The sequence below is a fragment of the Liolophura sinensis genome, chromosome 6, assembly GCF_032854445.1.
Source record: "Liolophura sinensis isolate JHLJ2023 chromosome 6, CUHK_Ljap_v2, whole genome shotgun sequence".
Taxonomy (NCBI): domain Eukaryota; kingdom Metazoa; phylum Mollusca; class Polyplacophora; order Chitonida; family Chitonidae; genus Liolophura; species Liolophura sinensis.
The window spans coordinates 1,604,180-1,630,948 of NC_088300.1; the positions used below are offsets into that span (position 1 = coordinate 1,604,180).

Below are 26,769 nucleotides of genomic sequence, written 5' to 3' on the forward strand. Positions count from 1 at the left end.
ACGGCTGGGGTGAGGGGAAGGTAAGCGGGGTGGGGTGAGGGGTAGGGAGGACAGAGGCATTCCCTAACATCAGTTTCGCTTACATATGAAATAATGAGCCTGGCTGCGGCTTGGAACCGAGTCCGTCCTGGGAAACTTCTCTTCATCATAAACCGGAAACAGGCCTTCTTGCATAGAATCCTGTGAAATACATGATCAGAAATATCTAGAGGAATTCATGGTGTAAGGTAATTAGTATCTCCTGTTAGTGACTTGATTACAAACACAGACGTTACCTATGTTCGATTGTCATCTAACAGACTCGAAACTGATCACTACAGAGCTATGGCCATTTTCCGAAACTCTCTTCAGTTATATGCCAGTAAGATTGTCATAAGAACACAGAGTATGTATCTTTCAACATTTCGACCAACACAAGTCGGTTCTAAGCTGTGTAAAAAAAATCAGCCCTTGCTGTTAGCTACAACTCTTGTGGTCTATCTGCTTGCTTTTTGAGCACAACTCAGAGACACTGACACAATTTAGAAAAGAACAAACCAGTGCTCCGCTTCCAGCTACACGTCTTAGACAGACAATGTTAACCATTCCATGAGGTGTTTGAATCACGCTAGAACCCATCAGTAAATAAAACAAACACATACACGCAGCAGTCACCGTGATCATGAAAACTGTTTCAGTGGATTTTCCTTCCATATCTTACTTAATGCGATTGTTGGCTGCGTACTCGTCCACGCGTGGTATATCTATAGGCTGGGACTGTGGTTGGGACTGGGGTTGGGGCTGTGGTGTAGCAAATACTTCGTCATCATCGTCATTAAATACCTCTGCCGAAGAGAAACCAAAAGTAAGAAAAAACATTGAGGTGCTTCATGTAGTCTTCGAAATCAGGACTGGGACAGGAACTTTAAAATACAGATGCACTCTCAGAGAACAGAACTTAGATGACAATTACAGTTGTTTTATAAATGGCAGATTAGAAAGAGAGATTTGCAATCCATATCAGGCCCATACGTGACGTTGAGAAGAAAAGCATCATGTTCCAAAATTACTCATGAAGCCTTAACTGAGCAAAAACTGGTATTTTCTAAGAACTGCTGTGTACTAGTGATACACAGTGGTATGGAAAAAATGCACATCCACATTATTTTGTGTACCAAATTGCAGTACACAAATTGTGTAATTCATGTAACACATCCACAGTGACCTGTGTATATATGTGTGTATATGTGTGTACAGTGGATGTGCAAATTTGTTTTTAGAGAGTATACAAGGGGACGTAAAATCAGGGTTTATTTTATAAGATCACAAAAAGTATTCCTTACACTTACTGTTCTGCTTTCCATTCAGTAACTGCTCATTATATGTTTCATCACTCTTACCGTAGTCTCCTTGAAATCTTTTGACGCTAAAGTTTTGCATAATGGTTCCATTTATCTCTAGGAACTCGGCCGGATCTTTGAGTTTTTGAACTTTTGCCATGACCCAGCAGCGGATACTTGGGTTGAACCTGCACACAGACACAGTCGATGGAAGTATCACCAAGCTAATCAATGACATGAAATATTAACTATTAAAGTTATATCGGGAATTTTTACAGGCGCTTGTAACTTCATTATTTTATCCACACAGTTTTCTTCGAGAACGTCGGCCTTTTGCAAGTAACGATGAAGATTACCATCAAATTTTATATCAGTTTTAATTAAACACATCATATCCATTTTAGAAAGTAACTAATATCTGGTTTTCCTGTCTTGCTGCTTAAAAGCTCGACGATCTGCGGTAGACTTCGTGGTCTCCTTTGCTTAAGTGAGCATTTTAAAGTGTTAACACTGTTAATACTGATTCGACAGACAATGACACTGCGTTCGGCATACTTCCGTGAGGGAATTCTCCATCAAACCTTTCTCATCTTCTATAGGCGTCTGTTTCGGCCCTTATCTATACGACTATATATTTTGGAACAAATACCTCTTGGTTCAGAGTTTCCTGCCTTGAGGAAACATCAGAAAATAGAAATAAACAGTGCTGTAAGCAGTGTTTTGATGTGCTTTTTCGACACTAATAAACAGCGGGAAATCCCATACACCGCAAAGCTGTCATTACAATTAAGCCTAGTTTACGACGACATGTTGTTTTGAGCTCCTGTCAACGTCAGTGACTCCCAATCGGCCTTTGTAAATTATTGAGTATATTTCAGTTTAGAGGATGAACACGAATGATGCATTTTCCGTGACTGGATAACACCGAAATCATTGACTGCTTGTTCCCACAATCTCCATCACATAATTAACAGCAAAATGCAGGTATTCTAAGGTGACCATTTGGCTACTAGGAAATGCGGCAGATCAAACAAACGAAATTATATTGATCTAGAGTAATAAATAACAATAATAAATTCGTTAAAAAATTTTACCATACTTACCGCATTATGACAATGTAGAACATATACAACAACAACATTGCCAAGGACTCGTACCACGTGACCACGCTGTCATAAACTACCTACAAAGTGGAGAAAGCGAGACGGCATTAATATCTTGATAAAGGTGACATAATTCTTTTTATGCAAACCATAACTTTTTATAGCAGTCTAATAAAACAAACTGCAACATACAATTCTTCCACACATGTGATGCTCCGGGGACAGTAATTAGCGAATAATAGCGGAACTGGACTTAAACTTCTACATTAGCCGTATGTGAACAATGTAAAGGGGACATGATACCTTCAAACGTACAATGTCCCAGTCAGCAAAGTAATGTATGAGCAATGTCAAGCTGACATGTTGTTTTCAAACGCACAATGTCCCAGTGACCAGAGTAACGCGTGAACAATTTCAAGCGGACATGGTATATCCTAACGTAGAATGTCCAAGTGAGCTGAGTTACGTGTGAACAATGTCAAGCGGACAGGGTATATCCTAACAAACATTGTACAAATGACTGAGTAACGTGTGAACAATGTCAACCTAACAGGGTATATCCTAACTTAGAATGTCCCAGTGACCAGAGTAATGTGTAAACAATGTCAAGCTGACAGGGTATATGTTAGCGTAGAATGTCCCAGTGACCAGAGTAATGTGTAAACAATGTCAAGCAAACAGTGATGTGGTTACTTACCAGGATCAAGGTTATAATGGTTGCTTACTAGGATCAAGGTTATAATGGTTACTTACCAGGATCAAGGTTATAATGGTTACTTACCAGGATCTAGGTTATAATGGTTACTTACAAGGATCAAGGTTATAATGGTTACATACCAGGATCAAAGCTATAATGGTTACATACCAGGATCAAGGCTATAATGGTTACATACCAGGATCAAGGTTATAATTGTTACTTACCAGGATCAAGGTTATAATGGTTGCTTACTAGGATCAAGGTTATAATTGTTACTTACCAGGATCAAGGCTATAATGGTTACATACCAGGATCAAGGTTATAATTGTTACTTACCAGTATCAAGGTTATAATGGTTACTTACCAGGATCAAAGTTATAATGGTTACTTACTAGGATCAAGGTAATGACGGACAGGGAATAAAAGATGGAGTCTCGACACAATGGAAACCACGAGAGAGGAATTGCCTGCAAATTGCAAACGGGTAATCAATGAAAATTCTCATTTGATATTACAGCCAAAATGTAGAATAAAATGGATTCCAAAACGGCAGCCTTTGTGTAAAACTTAAGAGTATAAAACAATTTTAAAAAATAAAATTTTATAACTTTTTTAATTAACACCTAAATGTCTGGTGACATATCATAAAAGCATCCTGTAATTTAAGAAACTAGTGCTACGAAGCTAGATTAAGGGACTTACATCACGCCTTCCGGTTATATAGCTTCTATACTTTTTACGAGTTTCCTCGTAATGTTGGTTTTCCTCCCTGGACCGCGTAACTATGCTTAGGAAAATGTACAAAGCCATTACTCAAGATAAGACAGCTTGTTTTCTCCTCGATTTTTCCGGCGAGATAATCTTTTCCCCAATGATTTATTCTGCGTCACACCTTTGTACAAGTATGCACAACGGCCTATAGTGTATTTCTTTTACAGAGTCGCCTATGTTCAGCTCTCTGTAAAATCATTCTCGCTACCAAACTTGCTTTTAACAACATAAGCTCTACGCATGGATATGTTAGATGTTCATACTCTTGCAAGGGAAATCAAATTACAACACTTTTTGTAATTTGTAACGTTAAACTGTATGAGCTCAGTTTCGACGCCAAGAACGCATTGTCTCGATTGACGTCGTAATTATTAAAAAAAACAGTGGCACCCTGGGGAATGGGCGTGGAGAGTAATTTGTTTAACAATAGGTGCACCATCAAGCGGTTAGAACAAACTCCACGTAATAACATAGCCTACACTACACTCTCAGTGAATGGACTACATTGTGTTTTATAACAAAATGTCCTGACATCCAGCTTTAAAACCACACTGTCATGAGATCGTATACTGCAAGAGATAAAATAAAATTCGTTTATTAAGGTTATATGATAATAAACCTGTTAAATAATTTCAAATATGACAGTGTTAGAAACAGGGTTTACGGTAAAACAGATAGCAGTCTAGGTAACTCCGTCAAATTTCCAGCATGCCACTGGTTTTTGAATAATTATAACGTCACCCGAGACAATGGGTTCTTGCCGCCGAAACCGAGCTTATGGGCTTTAACATTATGAATTAGAAAACTTGTGTTTTAACTTCATTTTCCTTGCAATGGTATGGGCGTTTAATAATTAATGCGTAGAGTTTATGTTGTTACGTGTCACTGACTAAAGGCAACTTTGGTAGTGAGTACGATGATTTTACAGAGAGCTGAATGTAGGTGGCTGTCTAAAAGAAATAGACTATAGTAATCCAGCCGGGATAACGAGGGACAACCGTGCGCGGTTAACTGGAACGTCTACCAGGAATTAGCTTACAAGATTAGACAAGCTAACCAGGGATTAGCACTATTTTGAGACGCACTATTTCTCTCCGAGGACTCGCCGTACAAAGATACGAAGAAAGACTTTACCACTGAGAACGATTTACAAGAATTATTAGCATTGGAAGGTTTACTCTCCTATAAATGCGCCATGACGTGGGACACTGATATGAGGGATTCCCACACACGTCTGTCCCAATGTCGTACTGTGATACTTGGTGGCCGGGAATGCCGTACACGGCTGAGTACCAGAAGATCTTCAGGTGTCCCAAGGTACACATAACACTGGCTTAACTGTAGCTCCCAAATTCTAGGAGTCTGACCGATGGGCCAACGCCAATCAACTACCAATGTCAGTGAATAGCCAACGACCAGACAGATGTCATCTAAAAAATACACTTGGTAGTTAGGCGAATAATCGATGGGGTCAGCTTACAGAAGGAATTTGCCAACGAGGCAGACAGCAAATACCTTCCTGAAATCCATTTCTGTACACCTACATACTAACGGTTGTCAAAACGCCACAACATTTCCATTTTGTCTGACATTTTACTCACGATGTCAAAGAGAAAAAAGTAGGGCAAAGACTATGCAGTTTCCGAACTGTCAATCAACAACACACAATTGACCAGTCATAAGCAGTATTATTGCAAGTAGGTCAACCGGATGTCCCATACATTACAAATGTTCAATCTGAGACGTCATGACGTCACAATGGCTTTCACTAGGAAGTAATGTTGACACGATGAGTGGTGGTGGGACATCGGATCTGTTGGATCTATAAATTGACGGTTTCTTCTTCGTACATTTGGATGCCCGTACTATTTTGGTTTTTGTTACTTTTACATTAATTTTGTACAAACATTCCGGAACCTAAAATTATTACATTTCAGTCAAAATAATCTAACTTAAAATGCTCACCTGTCATACAGTAGAGAAATGAATGGTCACCGCATTTTTTTTCCTAAGTTATACCATTAAAAGTTAGAATGTCAGGTTGTCATTGGAAATTTACTTATTTTCTACAATTTAGACTGAAGATAAAGCTAAAGGCGTATATTCCTGTGTAAAAAGGTTCGGGAGGTTGCCGTCAGAATGGCTACATTATGCTACTAATGTAGGCGGTGAAATATACGCTCTAATAGCTTACAGGCGGCGAGTGTTTTAGACACACGTGATAGCTTGTCAGGGCTAGTAATAACCATCTGAAGAAGGGTTATGTACAGACCCATTTGGGATGGTTCGACATTGAAGGCTGCATGTGACAGAGATTTATTTCCGTGATGTGAAATCAAGTGAAGGAAGAAGCGCATCACGAATCACATTCTGGCGATCCCTCAGGAGTTAAGTTCCTAAGTAGTGGCAGCTGTGTTAAAATGTCACAAAACAGAATTAGGACCTTTACACACCTTTCCCACGAGAATCCCGCAAATTCCTATGACGAAGAGGATGTTGAATACTGCCGAGCCAACAATCGTTCCGACACCAACGTCTCCCTTTGTAATGAAAACACCTGCAAATGTACGCATGACGGAATATGAGCCATTCATTTTACAAACTGCACAGTGGAATACAAGAACAAAACCTGAACAATGGAGACATAATATGTTGCATGGTGAGGCTTGTCATCAATTGAAAAATGACTTCGGCCGTTTGTGAAATCCCATAAGGGGAATTATTCTCTAGACAATTAGCCTACCGTTGTTCTGCGGTTGATGCAGGCTAGCTGGGAACGTGTGTCTAGAAGGGCTGCTCAACACGGCTAACCACATCTCTAAGGTTCTTCGTAGAGGCGTGACAATCCAAACAAAAGTAAAGAGAATTACCTATTATTGATGTAAATAACTCTGGAGCTGAACTTCCCGCTGCCATGAAGGTTGCCCCGGCAACGTCTTCGCTAAATCCTAGTTTCTGTGGGAAAACAATATGTTATGGAGTTAGTTTATGCGCTTGAAATGCGTGCTCCTGTGTAACCATACGGGTAACCATACGGATACAGGATAGGTCTGGGTTGTACATAAATACTGCATTATGCAGAGGTTATCAGTATTACATGGACTAGGTATCAGCATCGTTGTAGGGTTAGACAGTCAAGAAGCGGAATTGAGGAGCAGCATCGAGCTATATACCGCTAATACTGCAGCTCGTCTTTGTTAAATTGTTAAGGAAAGTTAAGTTAAATAAAGAATTTGTTAAATTAAATTAGGTATGTTAAACAAATAATATTCTCAAGCAAAGAATCACATGTTGCCTTTGGGTCGTGCCAGTTTCTGTCCTCTTACCTCACATATCTTATCTAGTGACGTGACAAAGTAATCATCACAAACTATGGCAAGTGCGACAAACATATAGACGACCATGACGAAGTGTAGTAGTATGGCGCCATGGGCCCTCTCCTCTGTGGTAAAGGCATCCGTTGGGAACTGGTGGTAACCTGTAGTCAAACACAATACGTCGGTGGAAGGAAACAGGAGAGTATGACGTGTGGAAACTGTAACACGTATTCTACCGTGTCAGCCGAAAATGTGTTAGCTATGAATGATTAACATCCTTGTTCGATGCAATTTTACTGGAGAAATGATTTGGCCATCACGTCATAATGTATCTATTAGACTCTCGTGGCGATTCACTTCGTTGACACAGTCATTGACATAGTAATATGCAGATGTTCAACAAATAAAGTCAAATAGCTTTAGACACTTGCATCTCAATTCAAAGCATTCAACAGGGATTAGAGTGATGTTTCTTCGGTAAGTGCTTTGGATACAACTAAAAGTGAAGTATTCATTGGATCAATATATAACATATAGAGAGACTGAAAAGCGTTTTGATCCCACTTCTTTCGATTTACTGATGAGCCTGTAAGTACTGAACGTGTATTATTATTTGACATGTGATCAATCCAGTAATGCAGTAGTTTTCATCAGAATGTTAATCTATTCCTCTTATACATTAGTGGTAAGATGATCATAAGTATATATGTGTGTAGGCTTGAGGGATAGTGTCGTACCTAACAATGTTACAGTCATAGGACGACGTGGAGTCATTAGGTATGTGCAAATATATTTGTCTTCTTATATCACCATCTAAGCTAAGACTGTCAAATGTAATTTGTTTTAGGTTGTCAATAAATCACTAAGTCAACAAATCAATCATTCATCTAGGTAATCAACCTACCCGGTAACCAGTCACTCAAACAATTGTCAATCACACATCCCTCAGTCAATCAATTAATTAATCAGTCTAGTCATTTAAATCTGTAATGTTAAGACAGGGAGATGAGGGCAAGCCGTGAAAGTGACCCACTCGTCTGTGGTGTTGCCAGTAATATCTTTTTAAGCCCACTTTACATTAAATCAGACGACGGAGCACGGCACAGGAAGCCCGCCTGTTACAGGAAGAATCCACAGGAACTGTAACCCACTCTTTTGTCGTTACGGAAACTGGCAATCCTCACACAGGGATAAAAAGTAAGGCGTCTTCATCACTGAATGTTCTTAGCCTTCGACACACTTCTTAGCCGTGTACCCGTTAAGAAAGTGCTTTGATTATATTTGCTTCATCGATCCATGTGTTTGTGGACTTCTTTCAAATACGCCTCTTTCCTTACGCAATACACTGTGTTTTTCGCATAACAAAAAGACAAAACCATCTCTGTGAAGAAATCTTGTGGACCTCTAACCCAGTGGGTGTGTTAATACCATGCCAGTGCGCTTTTCTCCCTCAGTAACAGAAAGTTTTGTTGAAGTGTCAAGAGACCTAATTAAATTTGGATGGTTTTTACTTCTTTCAACTTGAATTACCTTCATTTCTGCAACTGCTCCAGCACGACTGGGCTGGAAATGTGAGGACTGCTGATCTGTTTTCAAAACAGCTATGTGTGTTTGCAGACAAGGATCGATTGAAGAGCCGATGCAGAAACGCCACAGTACGTTCGAGTAGACAGCGTCCATAATCAGATTTCACTTTCGCCTATTGATGTAGTCGTTTATCAAGTATACAAGACAATGCTCGGCAGACGGTATGGCAGTGTTCAGCGGCAGACTGGCGGTGGCTAAGTCTCTTCCTTATCATAGCTTATCATAGCTCCTGTAGGGACCGTACACTTGCTTTAAGAAACGTCGTTAAATCACATTGATATCAATTCTAAAAGAAATATTGACCAATCAGCCAGTCACACCATACATGTATTGTTCTCACGATATATGGTTGCAGTATTACCGAAATAATGTTAAGCCATAGTCATTTATTCATAGATGTATTGCATTATGATGTCGTTAATGACAGAACACATAACTGACGATGGACTTATGCTGAGCCGAGAAATCGGCCCGTGTCACGACAAGGGCCAATCAGACTGTCTCATCTATGACACCCGTTAATCTCCAACAAAAGATAAGCAGACGCATGGTTAATTTTCTAAAAACTTTAGCAACAGGAGCTGTACTGTGTTCGGAGAAAGCGGTTTTTAACTGGACTTCTGTCGACGTAAGCTGGTGTTTACTGCCGCCTTCGCAAACATGTAAATTTACTGCCCCAAGGAGATTTTCTTTTTTCCGGTGGAGTATGGAAACTGGAGTCAGGTGCCATAATCCCCTGAGGCTTTTAACAAAGATTTTGTCCCTGGTGTGGTAACTGAGCCTGGCAGCTTCACAAACCCCTTTAAATCCACACCAGATCATTGGCCTACCACATGGACTCAGGATTTCTGTCAAGAATGCGTTAAGTTACTAACTTGAACAAAGTGGCATAACCAAATACCACCCCTTTAAATCCCTTTAAATCCCCACATATCATTTTCAGTTATCAATTAAGTGTATGACTCCTTAGCAAAACCATACGGCCTGGAAGGCTATGTCAGAATCATTTGGTTTCACATTGATTTAAACATTTAAGTGAACTTAACACGTAGTTTAGTGTACAGCTCTCACTGACTTTGTTAACTTATCAATTCCTAGCTTTCGTTTGCTGAGATTTCCGGTTCCCTTCACGCAGTAATCAGTCCGCCGTCAAAGAAGAGAAGAGATATTCGAGGATGTGTAGTTAATAATCAACTGAACAAATACTATCTCTGTTGTACACGCGTGTGTGAACAGTGTGGGGCGGGGTGAGCGGAGGGGGATGCTGCATGGGGGTAGGTGAAGTGGGAATATCACGATATACTGCACGCAAACAGTTAGTTTGTATGTGATCCATATTACCTGTACAATGCCTTTCGCTAGATGTTGACTGTTGTTATATAGACAATAGCCAGAGATATTAAGGCAGAAACTCCATTCCAGAGCAATTGAGGCTGTTCGGATCAATCTCTGGTGCCACTAGCGTAGGCGGAAGACAGCATATATTTGCTGGCTCCACGATCTTCTCTATTATGTGATAGAAAAAGCCGTGGATAGTACAATGAATTGATCCATAAAGACTCAGACAAAAATTCTGATGCAGCGTGAGGTGAAGCAGACCTGGAATTGGCATCAGGAAACCGTAAACGGCTAATCAAGCAAGCTATCGAGGAAAATACCAAACTGAGTTAAACTGCACAGATGGCTGTGTGAACGCGCTCATCAATTACATGTCGATTTGATGGAATCCAGTCGGGAGACAAAGGCATGCAACGACAGTAATAGCACTCAACAGTCCTTGTGGAGAAAAGCTTTTCCAGTTATTATGCCTTCCTCTTGTCTCAGGTGCATGGCATGACATTTTGGTTTTGATGAAACCCTTTTTAGCTGTGTGCAACGAGAAATAAACTACAGCAGATAACAAGGCTGATAAGATGGCCGATATTTCGCCCGAAAGTGAGGAATGTGGAATACAGGACACCAAAAAAAGCATGAATAATTAACGATGCTATTAGGGAAATTCTTTCCGCAAGGACATGAGCAAAAGGCACGACTCAACTGTATCTTTGTATTAGCAGTATTTAACTGTACATTACGCCCTAAACGACATGGTGGCTGCCTTAAACACGGCATAAGCCAGAGGAAATCCGCCCACATTACCTAAGTTGGACACTAATGGGATGCTCATCAAACCGTGTTCCCAGCACATTTTTCAAGAAGCATGAAAACCTCCAGAAAAATGCTTTACAGAGAAAATGGTGTCTTCTTGGCCACAGTGAAGTATATCTGCCCAAGGATCTGCCAAAAATATTGCGTGGCTCTTCAACTCAAGCACTCAATTTCTTTATTGGCAAAATCCCAAGGACAGAGCCTAAAGCTCTTAATGCAGCAAATAATACCGACTTTGGATTAGGAAAAGCATGCTGCTCTCATGTTAAATATATATTAAATTAATAACCTTAGTGACGGATGCATTACCGTTGACGCATCTCCTCATATTCAAAGAGGACTGATGAGACAACTGGTAGAATTGAGACAGTATTTGCCACGGGAGATGATTTGGAGACTGTATAAGATGACCTGTATCTGAGATGCCTGAATCCATCCGACAGATGCCAGGTAATTAAGTGGTCGATGGAAAAACAGCGACCAGGTCGTGACAAAAGAAAGAAAAACTCTCATTCTCATCCCCAACTTTAAACAATCCTTGGAAAAGTCAAAGGTAACAAGTGCCTTGAGGCCACCAAAACAGCACGCACCTACCATCGACAGGTCCGCCTGTGCACCAGGCGTTCAGGCCAACCACTGTAATTGCTGTCTGCAATGGAGCAACGGCAGTATGAGGGAGAATCATGCTTGAGACCAGGTTTTCATCAGAGAACAATGTCGAAATTGATTCAGGATTCTTCATAATTAAAGATCCATGATAATTATGACTTCCTGACTCGCACTAAACATCATGCAAAAATCAAACGCTGTCAACAGTTCAAGATTTACAAACGGCGGAGCCAGTGTTGTTGGCATAGAACAGATTTCGCCTACACTCTGATACTCTCTACGACGACTACATCATAAGTAAAAATTAAGTATAAATCTGTCTGTCTGTCACATGAATAAGAACACAAAGAGAAACAAAGCAAATAATTCATGGACATCATATGACAAAATATAAGTACATCGCTTAACGCAAAACAACGACGTTTAAAGAAGCCTTACCTAATGCAATGGCACTGATCCAAGTAAAAAAGTCTGGCATCATCATGCTGGCCGTTGTCGTATAAGTGAAATATTGTTGAGTACCGCGTAAAGCAACAATGAAATAAATGAATAACGTAATACAGGGACAGGCCCATACAATACAAAGACATTGCTTGAAATAATACAGGGGCATTGTCCATACAATATAAGGGCATGGCCTGAAGTAATAAAGGGACATTGCCCGCACAATATAAGGAAATTGCCTGAAGCAATACATGGAAATTGTCCGTTCAGTATAAGGACATTGCCTCAAGCAATACAAGGGCACTGCCCATACAATATAAGGACATTGCCCGTACATTATAAGAATATTGCCTGAAGTGATACAGGGACATTGCCCATACAATATAAGGACATTGCCTGAAGTAATACAGGGACATTGCCCGTAAGTTTTAAGAATATTGCCTTAAGCGATACAGGGGCATTGTCCGTACAGTATAAAGACATTGCCTGAAGTAATACAGGGACATTGCCCATACAATATAAGGACATTGCCTGCAGTAATACAGGAACATAGCCGGTACATTATAAGAATATTGCCTGAAGCGATACAAAGTACAGTATAAAGACATTGCTTAAAGTAATACAGGGAGATTTCCCATACAATATAAGGACATTGCCTAAAGTGATACAGAGGCATTGTCCGTATAATATAAGGACAATGCCTGAAGTAATAAAGTAATAAAGTAATACCTGGGTTTTGCGTGCGGACTGAGCAAAAATGTCCTAAAGAGAAATCTTTTCGAGCTAGGCAATAAATTGAAAAACATAAATTATCAGGCAACAGAAATATTACAGTGTCCATATGTGCCTTTAACGTGTGTGAACTGAGCCTTTCAGCACGGGCTGAAAAAAAGCGTCGCCCGTAACATTGACGGTAATGAAGGAGGCTTCCTCGTAGGGCGTGTTTGAAAGTACGACGATATTCCGACAGTAAAATGAGGTGAGTTCGTTAGCATCACGTCAAACGCTAGCAGTTTGCTAACACCTAACGCTCGCTGGCACAGCTAGCCATTATCGCCTGATTACAGGGTAAATTGAATTGCCTGTCTTAATGAGGTAATACAGCCAGAATACGATTACTAAATTGTAAATTATAAGCAATCCAGGCGTTGTTTTAATTACCTGTGAGAAACCGAGACGTCATTAACACCATGAACGCCCACCTTTATTGAGCTTCTCCGACAAATCCACTTACTTGAATGGCGCCTAATATTGATAAATTCTCCTCGTGTACCTTGAAAAAGACACCGACGTCTTCCAGGGTGAGCCTTTCATAATTAGACATCAGATATCAATGAAACGTGACTCAAATCGCAGGCCTACTCAATGTGCTTCAGTCGTGCAATATACGTATTTTAATAGTATTACTGTTGTTCTTTGATTTAATGCTGAGCCTGTTCATACAATAGCTAATGCATTAAAGGTTTCAGTTAGATAATTAGAGAACAATTTAGACAGCAGAATCAAATCCGGACCACCACAAACATAAACTCCATTTTCAAAGGGGTAAATACCAGTAGAACATACAAGGGCTACAGCAGCACTTGATAGCTACAGTCTGGTATAACGTTCCAAAATAATTTGAATTGTATCATTTTTTATATTAACTTTCGCTAATTTTTTTTCAATTGTACAATAGATTACTTTTTCAGTATTTTGAAAGAAAAATACCACTCTAGACCAAACGTGTATATGCCACATAAACTAGAATAACTTTTACTTATTTTTTTGTTTGAAGTGGTACCACCCAGATATAGCAATTCAAAGTAAGCAAAATCGCGAACATCTTGAAAACCAAACAAGCCGCAATGTTATCAGTTTCATCCAATCAAGCGCAAGTTATTTTTATAACCCATGAAGTCAGTTGTTTCCGCTGATGTCACTCGAACCCTGTTTTGCACTTTAGCTATGTAAGCTTGGGACACGGGTGACGCTATATCGTGCGTCCGGTTTCTCTTACATGCCGTATCCCATGGCCTGATAGAAATTCTAGATTAAAATTTGATTTATGAAGTTACCCAGCACGTCAGAACAATATCAATATGACGGCATAGGCTTCCACTCCTCAGTCAAAATAACCAAGTTATATTATGTACTGAGTTACCATCTGGTGGCTTTCAGAAAGGCATAAGCATTTCAACTGTTAACGTTTCACGCAAGTTTCCTGTTAACAAAATAAATCATATTTCCAGGCCATTTCAATGGCACTATCTAGTTTTTCCACAAAAAAGCAGGAGGCAATTTTGGGTGAAGATACACATGATTGATATCCCAAGGTAGTACAAAAGTGGGATAGCATTGTGCTCTCCATTAATTGCCCATCAGCACCACAGAAATCCTTACTCCAAGGCTTTTACTGTCATTTTTTTTTGTTAAATGACACTCTCGTTTATGACATCTTTTTGAACACGACTTCATTTACTACATTTATAGTCGGGCAATATTTGACAATTGCATGAATGAAAAACCACCTCATGTAAACTAACAATGTTTCCCTTTAAACTGATTACAAACCATTAGAGAAATTGAAAAGCACTTGGCGAGATTGGCCAGTAGTGGTTTATTGCCGTAACAGGGCCACGGTGCGTGGAACTATAGAGAGGTGTCTCAAGGTTTTCCAAGCACTCACTAACTCCATCTGTCGTACATAGATGCATCTCCATAGTCAAATGGAACCTTTCGTTCGTCCAAGTTTTCATGACGGTGATATAGTGATTCATGGCTCACCACATAGCCAGTTTTGTGTCCATCTAAGGTTACTACTACTGCAATAGGCAAAAAGTCCCTGTGCTGCTCTTTGCACTGATTTGTACTTGATAAGTATGTAAGGCTTACTAAAAGTGAACGGCTGTGAAGACATTTTAGGTGTAACCGGTGATTTAGCCGCGCAATGGGTCCAAGACGAAATGACCACGATTCTTCAGTTCTGTACTGAGTTACCAGTTTGCACAGAATACATGTACGTATTCTCAAATGCATCCCCAACAGACGACACAGTCTTGTCCTGAATAATACTGAAGGTGAAAATGTTTCCCGTTGTACAAGATTTTGTTTTTCACGTTTATTCTGTCGACTCTTTGTCGATTTCATCAAATGTCACATGAATATCTTTCTACCCAGAGCCATCAATATATATTGGTAGGTGAACAATACTAGAGATCTTCATACTTTATCAATCATCACTACTTGGATCCGAGACATGCAGAATTGATTTTGGGCTGGGTGTAACCGCTCCGGCAACCTATGTCACGAACATCTGTAGTCATGGCAGCTACATTCGGCTTTGGCGATACGGATCCCTGGAAAAGTGATCGTAGACTAAGCTGAATATAACTACCATGACAACGTATGTCATTGATATCTATAGCCATAACAGTTACAGTCGATTTTGCCTACGATTGCTTTGTGATTCGGGCCCCTGGAAAAGTGATCGTACGCTAGGTTGAAAGTAGCTACTATGGCAACATACATGTACATGTATGTCATTGACATCTGTAGTCATAACAGTTGCAATCGATTTTGCCTACGATTGCTTCGTGATACGGGCCCCTGGAAAAGTAATCGAGGCTAGATTGATTATAACTACTACGGTTAGCAATGTTCCAGGTTAACATGTGTAGTCTTCGCTGCTGAGATCGACTTTCGCTGTGTGGTGCAAGACTTTGCAAAAGGCATTTCCATCCCGGATAATGCAAGAGAGTTAATGTCCTAAATAATGACAACACTAGGATCTTGGTTATAGTAAATGTTTTATAGAGCTCGCTGGAAAACGCTGGAAAAGTCCTTGGGTTTCAGCGGTCACGTGAGGAGTCTCAGGAGCAATTGTAAAACTCGAAATCTTATACTCCATTTCATGTTGCTGTTGTATTGAAAGTGTTGCTGATATGGATTTCTGAAATACTACTACTGCCTGACTCATAACACTGCTCTCTTTGCCCAAGTCATCCATGTGGTATTGTAAGAAACATAAACTTGCTTTCTTTGCTCATCAGATAACTGTGTTACCGTGCGAATTAAAATCCCTGTCATCTCTTCTCAGAGGACCGTTGTGGTACTGAATGCTGAATAAAATGTTTACTTTGAATTTTTGGTTTTTAGATCGTAAAGCCCAGCTGCGGAATGAGCGTTCTTTGCATGTCCTTGAGTCAAATCAGTTTCTCTGTCATTGGTGGCACGGGTTCATTAACTGCACGGGCTCTTTTTACATAATAATTTTAGGGATCCGTCTCCTCTTTGACGTTAAGCCATAATCATTCATTCATTCTCTTTGACGTTGAGTGAGTACGCGATCATTAGGGGACCACATTCTTCGCAAAGACTCACATGTTAGGCAGCCAATATCATGATATTTCAAACGAAATATTACGAGTATTGCATTTGTATACGACAAAAATGTTTGGCGAGATGAGGTTTCCCAGCTGCAACGGACCCTTGGGATTCTTGCACAGGAAATTACACGAATACTGTTGACACCTTTCTTCTTCGTTTCGAGCCTTTGACCGAACACTAGGTTTGGGCAAGATTTACACTTACAGAAACCGTGACATATTTACAGTGTTTCTCTACTTGAACTTGGGAAACTTGTCACGCTCACAGTGACAATATCCTGGCTGAAGATTCCTGATTTTATACACCTTTCACTGTACCACGAGGTACATTACACCTATCAGCAATAGTCTGACTTCGCATTTTGTTTCATAATAACTTAACTTAGCATAAATATAACTTAGTTGGAAGCAGGGAGAAAGGAAAAATGACTCACAAACGCATTCCATGTCATTACTGCCTTCCAATTTATCGTTTATACTAGCAGTATGTATCCAGAAAACACAGATATAGACCAAAGTTTGATGTGGGCCCAGTCGAGCAGGGAGGTATAAGCGGCGCCAGATTACGATGGATAACTGATCGGTGCCGGGTCGATGTGTCCGTTCCCGAAGGTAATTGGTGTGTCATGGACAGGATCTGTGTATCAGTCCGGCCTGCTGCGCCCCACGCTGATTGAAATTCCATCAACTGGACAGTTTCAGCTGATTGTTCAGGATGAGTTCGATTCAGTGACAGGTGGAGCTTCCTTCACTAAAAGCCATGAGTACAGATGGCCTCGAACATCTCTGGTGCACCATTTACATTCACTAAGTTATTCTGAGAACGATTCCAAATGCAAAAAGAAAAATTCTAACAGACAAGGCCATTATAAAGTGTGTGCAATATATCTTGTCATACTCTCATTCAAAGGTGCTAAATAATTTATAATGAGAACAATCTAATCGCCTTAATCTATAGACTAGGTTAACATCCAATGTTCACAATACAATAACTAACATTGCTTTACTATCTCGCACCTGCTTCGCGGGATTCATTATGGCTATCAGTTTCTGTCCTCAAAGTATATTGCACAACATATGCTATAGATATTACATTGTCAAAGACACAGTGATTGTCAATCTCCACATGAGACAACTGTTTATCCCAAAGCTGTGTTGACATAAAAGCAGTTAAACGTTTGGTACAACTGGGGAACCGCTGGCCGCTTAATAACAGAGCCTGGCGACGGACAATCGGATGACCATATGCAAACTGAAATTACTTTGCGTCTTCAGTCAAATATCTGTGACATGTCATTGTATCGTGTCAACGGCTTGTAAAAATGGCGTGACTGGTTCCGAAAAAAAGCAATCGTTTTCACCACAGGACTTGCCAATAAAACCCAGGCAGGTCTTGCACAGAGAGTGTAATCCACGGCCGAGTCACAACGCAATCTCGTCCATGTTACGATAGGTCGCTGCCTGGGTGTTCATTGATCGAGGTACCGGTCCGTCTGTCTGTTGTGCCAACACTAACAAAATCACGGCACCCATGCACAGACAATTCCATTAACGCCGACAATTCAGTTGAGCCAAGGGACAGTTGCCCATACCCTAGTTCAGATACTGAGTCTGTGTCACTATGACTTAGATGGAAAGATGCTAGTCATGAACTTGTTCAAGAAGCAATGCCTGTCACTTTCTCCTGTCTTTCTTACCTGAGCGTTATGGGACACAGACAATGCCGAATATAGACAGATGACAAGAGCATAGAGGGTTGCAACAGAATGAGTGTAGTTCAGTCATGAACTAAGATATTAGCCAAGCAAATAGTAATTAACAGGTGAGGGATTAATATGGGGACAAAAACTAGGCGAATAAAGAAGCCAACTGTTCTACTGTCAGCCTACTGCTGACGACCTTTCATACTCAAAGACGGCCAATATTACAAGTCAGGCAACTGCCTGTTATTTCTGAGTAGGCCTGATTGAGAGGTACAAAGAAGCCAACTGTTAACGGCTGAACAGTACATAGGCCAGTTATTACAAGTCAGGCAGCTGCCTGTTATTTCTGAGTAGGTTTGATTGAGGGGAATAAAGAAGCCAATAGCTGACGGCCTTACAGTAAATAGACCAGGTGTTACAAGTAAGGCAGCTGCCTGTTATTTCTGAGTAGGCTTGATTGAGGGGAATAAAGAAGCCAACTGCCGACAGCCTTACAGTAAATAGGCCAGGTCTTACAAGTCAGGCAGCTGATACGGCTGATATATTGCCGATGTTAAGCCATAGCCAATCATTCATTCTAGCGATTGTTATTTTACTTCGAGAAGGTTGATAAAATGACAAAAAACACATAAACATGTTAAACAAGCACAAAAAATCCACTGACGAGACTATTCTGCCATCAAAAGGCTAATGTTGTATTCGGACAAGTTACATGGACTGAGACATAATTCTTTCTTTCAAATACTCTGGTAAATCAAACTACAAGTCTGTATCATGGGGGCTTTCTCGTTTTGTTGTAACAGACCGACTGAACACAAACGAAACTTGGTGTTTTTGTTTTTTTTTTCGTTCGTTGTTGTTTGTTTATTTTTGAACATGCTCACATACCGTGATAAGTAAAGAATTAAAGCAAATCAGGAGGCTTCTTACCACATTTGTCTAGTGTGTTCTGTTTCTCAGTATGAAAGGTAAGACATTCTTTATCAGTTTATTTATGTTTATATGTGATCGATAATATTTTAATGGTTCTTTTAGGAACGTTCATTCTTGAAAAAATTGTCCATGTTGACATGGCACACCTGGAAGTGGAAGATCACATGTAAGATAAACAAAAAGCGTACTAGACGTCCAAACTCAACTATCTCCATCAATGTTACCACCGATACCAGAGACTTGGAAAACCAGTGTGTGGAGAAAATTGAGCAATGGTGCATAGTCCACGAACGTCCGGTTATACAGTAACCTGGAAATCCGTATATGTAGCTACATATTCATATGTCCACGTTCGTTCATACTTTGAGGATGATCGCCGTTCTCCTGTACGAGGTGACGTTATGTTCTAGAAAACCAATAAACACTTAGGTTATCGCAAGTTAACCAATTAATAAATGATGACTGATAATACTCGGGTTCCTGTGTGGTTCACTTTGAGATTTCGATGATTGAACTGCTAAATATTGTGGCAAGACTATTTGATTCAATCAAGCCTGGGTGAAATGGCACAGAATCGATTCAGGACCGACAAGTTCTCGTGGATACCCGCTGGACAGAGATGTCTTTAACCCTCGCCAAGCAAGAACCAGCCAAGCGGCCCGCTCGATATAACCCTATTGTCAGATATTATCTGATTCTGGAATGATCAAAACATGTAGATGGCCGAGAAAAGTTTGTTTTGAGAAGATTATTCCTTCACTTCGGCTTGAAAAGCTCTTTCTCTGAGACGAGCTCATCTAGTGACGAGGTCTTGTCCAAATTCCCAAAGCAGACTCCTTGCACTTGTCAAAGCTCATCCCGAACAAGTGAATTTACCTGTTCCTTTCTGATAGCTCCTGTCAGTTACTACCTCATTCTGCCCTTATCAACTGTCATTACGGGTGAAATGGTTCGTCAGCAGCTTCCGTAGTACATTATAACCTGATAAAGGATATCTTAGACAAAGGTCATCCAATTCAGCTTTCAACGTCGGAAAGCAACGGTTATCTACGGTTAGGACTATACAACGAAAAATATTTTAGACTGCACTTTACGAGGTGTAAATGTCAAGGAACAACGATATCATACTCTACTACATGTGCAGGGCACTCTAGGTGCCGTGATAAAGCTGTCTCATTGTACACCATGTGGTACGAATATTCAGACATAACACGGACATCAGATATCATGATATCAAGGGCCGGGATAAATACGTCACTTTTGATTCCATTTGGTAATATTTGGACAATAATTATAGTAGGCTGCATCCCATCCTTCTCCATTTTGTTAGAACAGGCTTTGAAATAAAAATAGTAAGTTAATTCTCCCGTCATATCACCGTTAAGCTAATTTGGTTGAATAATTTACTCCTCTATCGAAGAAAAATGGCGTTTAATCAACTACGCAGTATTGTAAATTAAGTATCACATTGATTGTATTGATTGGTCATGAGTTTTTGGTGGGCTCCACGCACTGTAGACACATATACTCCAGAGAGCTGATGTCAGCAGCATATTTTGCCATCAAAACCCATGCTTGTATAAAAACACGGCCGTTTTCACATACTACCTATTTCATCCGTAATCACTAAGGCCGTTTTCTGCATGTGTTTAGCCTGCAAGCATGACGTTCTCCTCATTTTCCCCAATTCCAGAGTCATGGAGAGGCTTTATCGCTAAATCGTTAGCGGTTTCATAGATTAACTCGGTTCAGACGGAACTACCATTCATGGATTTTGAATTAAGTTTGAATTTGCACTCGGTACTTAAATGTTCGGCTAATGCATGTCATGCACAATGCATACAAGCCTGCTGAGAGCATGGAAAACAACAATAAATCAGGCACATGGGGTGATTTTGGCAATAACCAATCTCAGCTCTTCTCCAGACTTATCAGTAATTGCCTTCTCCCTGATTGCGTCAGAGCTTGCATGACAATTACTTCATATCACTTGCCTAGCCTGCAGGTCGATTTTTTGGCACAATGTAGCTACCAGCTCCCTGTACTATTCATTTTGCGTGTTACTCCCCAGTAGTGAATTACACGAGTTGTTCAATAAAACAAGACCGTCTTCCAAATTCACACAGGCAGGTGCAGCCGTCGGAGTGTTCGGCAAACACCAACAAGAAGGCAGCAAGCTGACGACTCAAAATATTGCTATTTCTTGTGAGTGAAAGTGGGATCCACAATAAGAAAACAACAGTACCGGTTACTACACAAACGGAAAGTGTATTCCAAGACCTTTGATCAGAGAGTAAACGCCTACACGTAGTATCATATAAAGCTTGAACGTAAATACGCATTGTGGGGAGGAGTGTGGCTTTACGCCATGTGCTGGATTTGAAGAGTAGGGAAAACAGAAACAGTATACAGAGAGAAGCCCAAAGGATAGATGCTCTCGGAGAATATATATACACCAAAGATAATGGTGTTGAGCCAGACAGGTAATGAATGCAAAGACTGCATTCAAATACATCCACAAAACCATCTGCAGCATCCAGTGCTATGAGGGGACTCGAACTAAATACACCAAGAAAATCCATGTAGAGCCAGAGAGATACCAGCACAATGATGGCAACCAGAGACATACCCAGCACAATCATGGCAACCAGAGACATACCCAGTACAATCATGGCAACCAAAGAGATACCCAGCAAAATGATGACAACCAGATACATACCCAGCACAATGATGGCAACCAGTGAGATATCCAAGACATTGATGGCAACCAGAGACATACCCAGCACAATGATGGCAACCAGAGAGATACCCAGCACAATGATGGCAGCCAGAGACATACCCAGCACAATGATGGCAACCAGTGAGATATCCAAGACATTGATGGCAACCACAGAGATACCCAGCACAATGATGGCAACCAGAGACATACCCAGCACAATGCTGGCACCCACAGAGATACCCAGCACAATGATGTCAACCAGACAAATACCCAGCACAATGATGGCAATCAGAGACATACCCAGTACATTGATGGCAACCCGAGACATACCCAGCACAATGATGGCAACCAGAGAGATACCAGCACAATGATGGCAACCAGAGGGATACCCAGCACAATAATGGCAACCAGAGACATACCCAGCACAACTATGGCAACCAAAGATATAGCCAGGACATTGATGGCAACCAGACAGATACCCAACAAAATGATGGCACCCAGAGAGATATCCAAGGCATTGATGCCTACCAGAGAGATACCCAGCACAATGCTGGCAACTAAAGAGATACCCAGCACAGTGATGGCACCCAGAGAGATACCTAACACAATAATCGCAACCAGAGAGATACCGAACACAATGATGGCAACCACAGAGATACCGAACACACTGATGGCATTTAGAGAGATACTCAACACAATGATGGCACCCATAGAGATACCCAACACAATGATGGCACCCAGAGGGATACCCAACCCCTTGATGTCACCCAAAGAGATACTCAGCACATTGATGGTACCCAGAGAGATACTTAGCACATTGATGGCACTCAGGGAATAATAGCTGCACTGAGATAATAAATCTCCAGCTAAATCGTTTATAGCCTGAATGTGTAAATCAAGTTGGCCGACAGAAATAGGGTATGAGGGTGGCAACTTGAGAGATACCCAACACACTGATGGCAACCAGAGAGATATCCAACACACTGATGACAACCAGAGAGTGAACACACTGATGGCAACCAGAGAGTGAACACACTGTGTGGTTATAGACTGGAAGAGTATTGGTGATTAACACAAATTAGATGGAAGGGAACTTTAATATGAGCTTTTGACCAAAATAACATCTTGTCACAAACGTGGCCAAATTAGATATTTTATCACTTCATTGTAACGCAAAGAAATACTGTTTTGTGACCCTTAAAGTTGCCTGAAACTTTGTGGTTTGCCATCTATAAAACAGGCAGCCATAACGGGAAACATAGGTAACTTCTAGGTTAACTAAGATCGCTGTGGGCAGAATTTAATACCTAGTAGTTTTACGAATACCCTTTTCGGTTATTTTTAGGACAGAAAATCTTCGCGATTGTCATTTGAAAAGGTACAGAGCTCCTTATATTATCAAGCACAAATATTTTTTATTTCCATCTAGCAATGCTCTTGGCCAAGACTGTTTATGTGAATAATGGAACAAATGTGGATACCAACATGGACTAGAACATTCATCCACTCTCATTTGGCTATTTGAACCTGCATGGTCTGGAACATTCATTCAGTCTCATTTGGCTATTTGAACCTTCATGGACTAGAACATCCATCCACCCTCACTTGGCTAATTGAACGTGCATGAACTACAACATTCATCCACTCTCAATTGGCTGTTTGAACCTCCGTGGACAAGAACATTCATCCACTCTCATCTGACTGTTTGAACCTACTTTTACTAGACCATTCATTTACCCTCTTCTGACTATTTGAAGCTACATGGACTAGGAAATTCATCCACCCTCATCTGACTATTTGAACCCAGGAGGACAAGAATATTCATCCACTCTCATTTGGCACCTTCTCATTTTTCACCTCTCATTTTTGAACCTTCATGGACTAGAGAAATTCGCCCTCTTCAATCTGACTAATTGAACCTACATTTAATAGACCATTCATCTACTCTCTTCTGACTATTTGAAGCTACATGGACTAGGAAATTCATCCACTTTCATCTGACTATTTGAACCTACATGGACTAGAACATTCATACACTCTTTCGCTATTTGAACCTGCGTGGACAAGAATATTCATCCACTCTCATTTGGCTATTTGAACCTACATAGACTAGGACATTCATCTACTCTCATTTGGCTATTTGATCGCTTAGATCATGTTTGGTGGTTTGAAGAAGTAGTCTAGTTTCTCGTAATACTATTCAGAATCGGTGGTCTGGTTCTAAGCATTAGCATAAGAGGGCCAAGTTTCAGCTGCGGTGTTTCCCATAAGGACGTCGTGTTAGCGATCCGGCGATATTCACTGGCAAATACATCGTGACATTTGAGCGAGCTCGTGTCCAGCAAACAGTGGATATATTTCACCATGTCGCTCAGAAAACATATCTCCGGATACTCAACCCTTGTTTGTGATAATAATATATATCCCAGCGCATTGGGGACAGAGTGTGAATGTATATGCAGCTAACGTGAGTTGTGTGTTCTATAGGTATACGGTATTAGACGCCATCTATATGTCTTTATACAGCCTTTATCATACATAACCTGTTTTACATGAAAGACATATCAACTGCTTTCCCACGATTAATGGCCTGTTATGGATGATGTCATACAGACAATATCTTATTGTCAGGCTTTAAGTTCAGAGCCTCTGTTGGTAAACACGTATAAAAATAAGCTCTACGTGACACGTTTATTAAATCTCAGAAATGCTATATTATTGGCCATAAATGAATCACTATATAATCTAAAATATCTACGATAATGTCAGACAGGACTTGTTTCATATTTCTCAAAACAAAGTTAAAGAAGGCCATATTTGCAATATCTGCGACATACAGTCATGCAACTGCAACTGCTTGTTGCAGCTAAAAATACTGGTATAGTGTCTTGTTGATGCAGTGGCCGCCAGAATTCTGTTGCACTGGGAGACATTGGTAAGCCTAGCACTAGGTCGCTACGGCGTGGCTGATCCAATCAGTCAGTCTCAGACGTGTGGATTAAGGCCTTGTATATCGCTTTAATGTTAATATCCACCATACTCTGTTTGCCTGTTTCTGTATACAGCTTCACCTGTTTGACCTTGGAAATGGATGAGACTATTCCTCGCGAACTAACCGTGAGTGACGTAGCTATAGATCGATACTATACTGAGGTGAAGGATAAAGTATCTGTGTACACAAACGGTAGGTTACACACGGAAAACATGTTGACTCTGGACATATGATCATTATTATTTATTACTTATTAATTGTTGATTATTGAGTCATTGTTTCCGTGTCGCTGTAAATGAAGGGTATTATGATGGTCGGCGTGTGGGTTTCTCGGTTGCATGATATTTGTCTAGCTTACATTATGCCGAGTGGGAGAGAGATTGCCTGATGCCTGGAAAGTGGTGGCGGAGAAGGTGGTGGGTGCTCTGCAATTGCCCAAGGGTATGTTGACAGGGGAATTGCCCACCCTGATCGATAGGCCAAACGAATGAAGGCAACAATGTCCAGTCTGCAATATTATCATTGGTTCGTCAGCCACTGTGCGCCAGGTTATAATACTGTCTCTATGGGCTCATGAATCCCTAACGATCCCGATCTGTCCGCACTTCTACAGGAGGACCGGTCTAGTTCAGTGCAAAAACCCTACAGAAAAAGTCAAGAGCAACGGGTGTCTCACTGACCTGTGTCTATAGGATATGTACTGCATTGAGAACGTTAGGTGTGGAACACCCCACGGTCATTATAACTGGAGGCCAGAATGGCCCCAACTCAACTCTCACTTGCTACACAATTCCTCACTAATCATCCAATATTTATTGACCAGATTCAATTATTCTCGGCTGTACATCGTGTAAATGAATCCCTCACTATAGATAGACTGTAACCCATTACCCTCAAGGTTAGGCTTTCGATTAATGCAATGTTCGTGTACACCACTATAGAGCTTGGCAAATAACATTGATGCCATGTGTATATGGAATCATGGGTTCATGTATTGTGCTTCCTTAAGCTTGGTACATGCCAAAGCGCGGTAGAACGGAACGACAAATCCTATTAGAATCACAAGTCATACAGCATACACATTTAGTATCCGGGGACAGAAGGCTGTGAAGATAAGCACTGGAAATTACCAATAGCTATCTGTGCCCGGCAATCTCGGATCAGCCGACAAACCATGTCATCCGGCCAGGAAATGGACAAAGTCCAAAAAAGCTGGAAAAAACACATGCACCAATGCAATTATTCCTTTCCAGTCAGCTGTAGTTTTGAGCAGTAAGGCAATCAGCAGTGGCCCATCCTTTCCATAGCGTCTTTTGTGGAAACGCAGAGGTGTATCAAACGAACGTTCTCGCAATAATAGTCATAAAGAAGAAAATTTCGCATAGTTTTGATTCATAAACCATTTCCCTCATCCCAGCTCGCTATCCACATGAAAACTCATGTCTATTATGTAGTCAGTCATCATTTGTCACTAACGACGACGTGTTAGAAGTTTGATGTTAGACAAAATGTTCACTTACCTGGTTCTGTGCAAATTTCTGCCGCATTTAAATGTCTAATAGATGTAAGGAGGTGATGATAGTGGCCCCATATCATGGGGTGTGTATTCACGGTTGTTAGAGACGTATTCAACTTATTTATGGTGTAAGCTGCAGCTGATTCTGTCGTCGTAGTGAAATTGCCGGGAACTGGCTCCATGGTGGATGCGGTAATATTCTCCGTGCTGCCACCCGTCAGCACCGTCAGGAGATCACCCGTCGTCAATGCCATGGCCTCCAAAGCTTCTGAACTCTCACTTCGAGGACAGATGGCTTAGAGCATGAGAAATTCCGACAGAGCTACAGGAATCAGAAACCTTACTGTGAAATGTAGAAGCTCGCTGTGAGTTTAACAGAAAGCTTTCCGGGTCCAACTGACGTTGTTGATGAGCTATTGATTTGGCTGCGTGTCGCACTCACTGCACTACGATACTGATTCCGTACACGTGGACACTATTCCAAAGCGTTTTTCGAAGACATAAAACCTGTCGGAGATCGCCTTAACTGGCTGGTCGGCCCCGC

General features: G+C 40.8%; 1 protein-coding gene across 1 annotated transcript in view; it reads right to left on the minus strand.

Moving 5' to 3' along the window:
* The window catches only part of LOC135469379 (sodium/potassium/calcium exchanger 4-like), a 40,833-nt gene extending 14,517 nt beyond the window's left edge, over positions 1-26,316 (minus strand). Inside the window, exons 1-9 of the mRNA XM_064748010.1 lie at positions 26,230-26,316; positions 7,217-7,368; positions 6,761-6,845; positions 6,344-6,447; positions 3,512-3,586; positions 2,423-2,502; positions 1,380-1,507; positions 701-824; positions 84-180 (exon numbers count right to left, since the gene is read on the minus strand). Of these exons, the coding sequence (XP_064604080.1) occupies positions 84-180; positions 701-824; positions 1,380-1,507; positions 2,423-2,502; positions 3,512-3,586; positions 6,344-6,447; positions 6,761-6,845; positions 7,217-7,368; positions 26,230-26,305 (921 nt within the window). The 5' untranslated portion in view covers positions 26,306-26,316. The remainder of the gene's footprint in view (positions 1-83; positions 181-700; positions 825-1,379; positions 1,508-2,422; positions 2,503-3,511; positions 3,587-6,343; positions 6,448-6,760; positions 6,846-7,216; positions 7,369-26,229) is intronic.
* Between the last annotated feature and the right edge of the window lie 453 nt (positions 26,317-26,769).